Source organism: Colobus angolensis, unplaced genomic scaffold (assembly GCF_000951035.1).
Source record: "Colobus angolensis palliatus isolate OR3802 unplaced genomic scaffold, Cang.pa_1.0 Scaffold443, whole genome shotgun sequence".
Classification (NCBI taxonomy): Eukaryota; Metazoa; Chordata; class Mammalia; order Primates; family Cercopithecidae; genus Colobus; species Colobus angolensis.
The window spans coordinates 185,110-191,491 of record NW_012117855.1 but is presented as its reverse complement, the minus strand read 5'-3'; the positions used below and the strand labels follow the sequence as shown (position 1 = coordinate 191,491).

Sequence of the window (6,382 nt, the reverse complement as noted above, 5' to 3'; positions counted from 1 at the left end):
TAGCGAGCCGCGCTGGCGGCGGCGGTGGCCGCGATGATGGAGATCCAGATGGACGAGGGCGGCGGCGTGGTGGTGTACCAGGACGACTACTGCTCCGGCTCTGTGATGTCGGAGCGGGTGTCGGGCCTGGCGGGCTCCATCTACCGCGAGTTCGAGCGCCTCATCCACTGCTACGACGAGGAGGTGGTCAAGGAGCTCATGCCGCTGGTGGTGAACGTGCTGGAGAACCTAGACTCGGTGCTCAGCGAGAACCAGGAGCACGAGGTGGAGCTGGAGCTGCTGCGCGAGGACAACGAGCAGCTGCTCACCCAGTACGAGCGTGAGAAGGCGCTGCGCAGGCAGGCGGAGGAGGTGCGTGGGCCGCGGGACCCGCCCGCATCCCCGTCCCGGACCCCCAGCCAGCCCCGGGTCCAGGACCCACACCTGTCCCGACCCCAGACCTCGCCCCGGCGCCCCGGATCCCCAGACCCCGCCCCGAGACCCGCCTGGACCCCCTATCCCTCGGCCCGCCGTGAGACACCTCCCTAGAGCACCCCCCCGCCTGCCCCGGGACCCCACCCCGATCCCCGGGGACCCCCTTTTCCGCCCAGGCCTGGGGCCCCGGCCCCCTCCTCCGGGCCCCCAGCCCTGAACGCTCAGCCCCAAACCCGATGTGCCTGGCGTCATCCCCGGGGAGCTCAGCTTCAAAGCCAGGCCTCACTCTCCCCTCCCCACCCACCTCTGCCTGCCAGTTCCCTTTGCTTTCGTGCGTGTGTTCAGTCAAAACCGTTTCCCGACCCCAAGTGCTACCTCTGTTGGCTGCCATTCGAAATCCACCCAGAAAAGGAATCTCTGGTGTTCTTAGGGTGCTGCAGCCGTCTGCTGATGATGTTGGAGGCCTTGCCTTGTCCCTAATCCCGTATTTTGAAGGTCCGTGACATGGGTGAATTGGGTGGTTGATGTAAACAGAACAAGGCCGCGAGGCGGGCTGCTCCTCTGTCAGCAGAAGGAACACTCGAGTTTCTGGAGGTGATCTCTTTGCCACTTGGTTCCTTGCTTGGCGAGATTGTTAGCTGATGTGTAGCCAGGGCTGGGAAGCCACTCTGGTTTCTGAGGAGTTAAAAGTCTGAGTTTGAAGCGTGTAATTCTGAGCTAGGATGTCTCCATAACCTGGAAATCGCTGATTTGTGAAGCAGTTACAAGAGCCGTGCCCCGCGGGGAGCTCCACTTAGCTTCATTCATTCACCATCAGATACTGAGCTCGGCCTGCCTGCATGTGGGCCCAGAGCCTCGCCCTTTGTGGAAAACAGGTTCAGGGAGGCTGGTTCCCATCCCTGCTTTGCCTCTGTGACCTTGGCCTGTCGCCTGCCTGGGGTTTGATTTTCCATCAAAGGAGTGAAGTGCACTAGGGCGATCTCTTAAGCCCAGAAATTGCCTCATTCTAGGAGTTAGGTAATGCTGTTTGACTTATGAATAGACATGTCTTAGGAAATGAGCTTCAATTTCTTTTCAATTAATTTGGATTAACACATTCTTGGCTTTAATAGGAAAATAAAAGATGGTGTCAGTATTTGGCTTTTTCTGAAACCAAGGTGATTAATGGCCTAGTTTGGCTTAAAGCGTGTTTGTAAAAATAATAACAGTATGTTATATCATTCGTCCTTTACCGCGGTTTCTATTGCGTTTGGGTCATGTCTGTCGGGAGGCAGTTGTGTGTTGATTCGAATGCCACGGTTCCAGCAAAACTGAGTTAAAGTTCTCAACCTCAGGGAACGCAGGGGTTCATGGATTTTGGAGCTCAGGGTGACTGTAGGCATTTTACTGGGAAGGAAACTTGTCCCGAGAAGTGGAGGGGCTGAACCAAGGTCACCCACCCCAGAAGTGCCCAGCCAGGATGCAGAGTGAACCCGATGCCGGCCTGGGCGCTTGCTTCCATGTCAGACAGCTGCAGGCACTGGAGGGCTGCTCCCCAGAAGCCTGGAGTGCCAGGGCTCCCCTCGCTCAGCTGTGGAGCTGTGGTTGCCCCGCTGTGCTGGGCACCACCCTCCACTTCTCTCCCGCACTCAGCGGCCTGACCTAGATTTCAGGTGGGTTTCTTTTCTTTCACCTTGTACCTATGTGGTCAGTATAGTGGACGAGAAGGAACTGACAGGAGAAAATCAAGATGGACAACGTTAAGGCTAGAAATTATAACCTTGCCGCTTAAAAATGAGCTCTGCATGGGATAGGCGCTGCCCAGCTCTGTGCGGTTCACATGTAAGCTGCCGTGAGTGCATCTGCCCTCCCCCAGGGCTCCCGCTGGACTGAGCTGGCGGGTGTGCTTGTGGTTTGCAAAGCTATCGCCTTTAGTCTGAGACCCACCATTGCCCCAGCTCTTTAGAGAAGCTGCAGGGAGAGCTTCGGGAGCTGAGTCCCGAAGCCAACCAATGCTCGGCCAGCATGGAGGCTGTGATTAAACGCCAACAGTGCGCCCTTGGAAAGACCTCAGGGCCTTACAACTAAGGAAAAGGGCTCGATGCTGTCAATATCTGGCATGCCTCCTCCTCTACTGAATCAAGCAGACCTTCATTTCCAGCTTTGTAGACCCTTGTGCCCTGTGGGTCAGCGTCTTTTCTAGGCAGGGACTTGTGATCACATAGACGTGTGTCTGATAAGAGGGGAGCGGGACGTCACATGCTGCAGGCATGTCTTGTTGCAGAGGAGCTCCTGGGTGAGCTGTCAGCAGAAGCTCTGTCCCCAGCCACTCAGCTCAAGAAGGCTTAGTCAGAGCTGGGTAACCTGAGCCACTGCAGCCTCTGAGCAGACAGAATCTGCAGGGTTTTGAAAAAGCCTGAGCAGAGCAGACATCCCTGTTCCCATCTTCTTGCCGGTAATAACCACAGTGATTCCCAGTGTGCTCTGAGACCAGGCAGCTGGGTGTATGGGAGTGACGGGAGCTAGAGAGGGTAGGGTCTCCCGAGAGAGTGACCCAAGCTGTGGAGTCTGCAGACCCCAGCCTGAGTGTCAGCCCGGCCCTCAGGAGCCACACACCCTGGGTCCATCCTCTTCCCCTCGCTGGGCTGCAGTGGCCGCGGACTTCGCAAGTCAGTTTCATCTCAAGATCCAAGCACCATCACTGGCTGTTGGTTGCCTGGAGAACTGTGGGTAGGCAGATGTAACAGAGTCAGGGCAGAGCCCTTGACGTGTTCTCAGGGCCGCCGTGGACGGCAGGCACCGGACATTGCTGTCCACCTACCAGACAGTGCAGTTTCTGGTTGTGCAGTTTCTGTTACAAAGTTTTTTAAATCCCTCAAGTTCTTTCTCAGTGGAAAAGAAGGTGGGAAACGGCAGCTGAACGGGGTGGGGGCTGGCGAGGAGCAGATGCTGCCTCCACATGCACCGTCCAGTGCAGCTCCAGAGGAGGGCTGTGCAGAGCCGCCACGTTTGCCCTGCTTACCCGGGCGGCAAAGAGCCCTTCTCCCGTAGTGACCAACCGCTTAGCTCACAAGAGGAAAAATAAGGTGTGAGAGATGACATGTGAGTATTAGTAGTCATTATTTGCCTTAAAATCTTCTTAACCCTAAAGAAACTGCTGCTGGTAACACCCCCGAGGCTCATGGCAGGCAGCTGGAGCGGGTGTTCTCTCAACAAGACCAGATCATGATGTTTGCTGATCATTCAGCGTTTGATGCTGTGTAAGGAAAGGATGCAAGGAAAGATAGTTTTATCCAAAACTTACTTTTTCCTAGTTAAATAAAAGTTATCAGCCGGGCACAGTGGCTCACATCTGTAATCCTAGCACTTTGGGAGGCTGAGGCAGGCAAGAGATGAGGTCTCGCCATGTTGCCCAGGCTGGTCTCAAACTCCTGGACTCAAGCAATCCTCCCACCTCAGCCTCCCAACATTTGACATTGAACTCCTGACCTCCTCATCTCAGGTCAGGAGTTCGAGACTAGCCTGGCCAACCTGGCAAAACCCCGTCCCTACTAAAAAAACAAAAGGAAAAAAAATTTACCAGATGTGGTGGCGGGTGCCTGCAGTCCCAGCTACTCGGGAGGCTGAGGCAGGAGAATCACTTGAACCCAGGAGGAGGATGTTCCGGTGAACCGAGATCACACCACTGCACTCCAGCCTGGGCGACAAGAGTGAGACTCTGTCTCTAAATAAATAAATAAATGTCATTCATTTCATAGAGTATTTGGGTAGGATTCAGCTGGAGATAACAAACACCATAATCCTGCTCTACAGAGATTATCAGTCTGCCATTTTTTCCTCTTTTTTTTTTTTCCTCCGTCCCAGATGATCTGCAGGAAGTTTTTTCCGTAAATGAATTAAGATGCATCAGGAATTTTTATTTTTGTTTTTCATATGACAAATAGTAAATTCACCACTGCTTGGCCAGAGTATGTGATTTCTTCTCCTGCCATGTTGTGATATTAAGAACAGTTTTTTAAAAAGTGTTTTTTAAATGAAGCTATGAAGATGGGTCTGCCAGAGCTGCCTTTCCTAGGTGCCTCTGAAAGCTGGTCTGGTGTAGCTGCGCCGCTCACCAGGAGAACAGCAGTCTCCCTAAAAGTGGAGCAAATACTCGTGGGAACCATGGAGAAGGAGGAACCTGCTAGCCAGAGGGAACACGGGACAGAGGCCAAAGTGGCCCGGAGGCTGCTGGGCGCAGCCTGCCCCTCTGCCCCTCTGCTGCAGGAGCCCCTGGACCACACTGGCAGCAGTCAGACAGGGCCGAGAGCTGAGAGAAGTTAGTTCTTCCAAAATTAAGATTTCTAAATGAAATATCTGTTTCATTTTTACGTTTTTAAAAAACGTTTTGAAATAATGTCCAGAAAGGTTGCAGAATTAACACTCCTCACCCAGCTTCCCAAGTGCGGGCGTCTCCCCACACTGCTTTCTCTGGCTGTGTGAGGGGCTCGGGGGTCCCTGTGTCCCTGTAGTGTCCTATGTTCTGCGGTGGCCCCTCGTTCTCTGCTCTTTGCGACCTTGACCATTGCGTCAGTCACTCTGCAGCTGTGCCTCGGTCTGGCTGATGGGCCCTGGGGACCAGACACAGGGCACGTCCTCAGGCCTCAGCAGGAAGACCCATGGCATGCAGAGCCTGCTAGATCCTTAATCTGTGCCAGATGGGCATCAGGTGAGGGGCACAAGATTTTTGGCTGGGTCCCTTTCCCCAGGTTCCCATTTATTTTCAGGGCAGGGGGATGAGCTGTTAGTGCATGAACATCACTGCAGAAGATCGCCAGAAGCTACATGGGGTGCCGGCTCTCTGGCCTTGTTTTCCTTTGCTCTGTTGAAAGTTGGGCTCCCAAAGCCGGGCGCAGTGGCTCACACCTGTAATCCCAACACTTTGAAAGGCTGAGGCGGGTGGATCATAAGGTCAGGAGTTTGAGACCAGCCTGGCCAGTATGGTGAAACCCCGTCTCTACTAAAAATACAAAAATTAGCTGGGCGTGGTGGTGCGTGCCTGTAATCCCAGCTACTTGGAAGGCTGAGGCAGGAGAATCACTTGAACACAGGAGGCGGAGGTTGCAGTGAGCCGACATCGCAACGCCACTGCACTCCAGCCTGGGCAATAGAAGGAGACTCCGTCTCAAAAAAAAAGACAAAAAAAGAAAGTTGGGGTCCCGAGCTCCCCTTGTCAACCTGAGTGTCCATCCGCCACTAGGTCCTGCTGTTCTTTTGGCCTCAGGAATTCTTTAATGCCCCCACTTTTCATCTCCTTTGCTGCTTTCTGCTTCCAGTCACCACCATCCCAGGGTCTCCTGGCCACTCCCACCCCCGTCACTTCGCCAGCCCAGAGAACCCTCACAAAGCATAGCTGGTCTCTGAGTGCTAGGCTGAATTCCAGGCAGGGGCATTAGCTGATTGCTCTCCTGAGGCAGACTGGACGTCTCAGACGGTGATAACATGAGGGGATCTGAGTGACAAGGTGGGCCAGGACACTGGGTGGACAGAGTGAGGCTGTCTCCCCCAGGTGATCCCCCACCGGGCCCGCCTCTCACCAGCCTCACCTGCCTCTGGTCTTCTGGCTGCCCCCCATCCTGCAGACCTGCAGCTCCTGCCACCTAGACCACCTGCCCCCACCCCACTCTCGGGGTTTACCTGGCCAGTTCCCGTCCCTGCCTGATTTGCTGGTGTCTGCTTCCCCAGTGCACCTGCAGAGAAGCCCCCATCCCCTACCCTGCCCGCCCTTGCCTGGGGAACTGGGCCCCCACCAGGCCTCTCTCCCGGCTTCCACAACTTAAGCTGTTCCCTGCCAACAAGGGGCCGGCACCCTCTGGTTCATTCAGCCTGAGCCTGTTGTTTCTCTTTCTCGGCACACTCGGCGATGCTGGTCATCTGTGTATGTGTTTTTGTTTTTGTTTTTGTTTTTGAGGCGGAGTCTCGCTCGGTCGCCCAGGCTGGAGTGCAGTGG

At 54.8% G+C, this 6,382-nt stretch overlaps 1 protein-coding gene across 3 annotated transcripts in view; it reads left to right on the top strand.

The window, feature by feature from the left end:
* The first annotated feature begins 6 nt into the window (after positions 1-6).
* The window catches only part of MAPK8IP3 (mitogen-activated protein kinase 8 interacting protein 3), a 69,218-nt gene continuing 62,842 nt past the window's right edge, over positions 7-6,382 (top strand). For all 3 annotated transcript variants that reach the window (XM_011957472.1, XM_011957471.1, XM_011957470.1), the window contains exon 1: positions 7-351. In XM_011957472.1, coding sequence (XP_011812862.1) covers positions 34-351 — 318 coding nt within the window. In that variant the 5' untranslated portion in view covers positions 7-33. The remainder of the gene's footprint in view (positions 352-6,382) is intronic.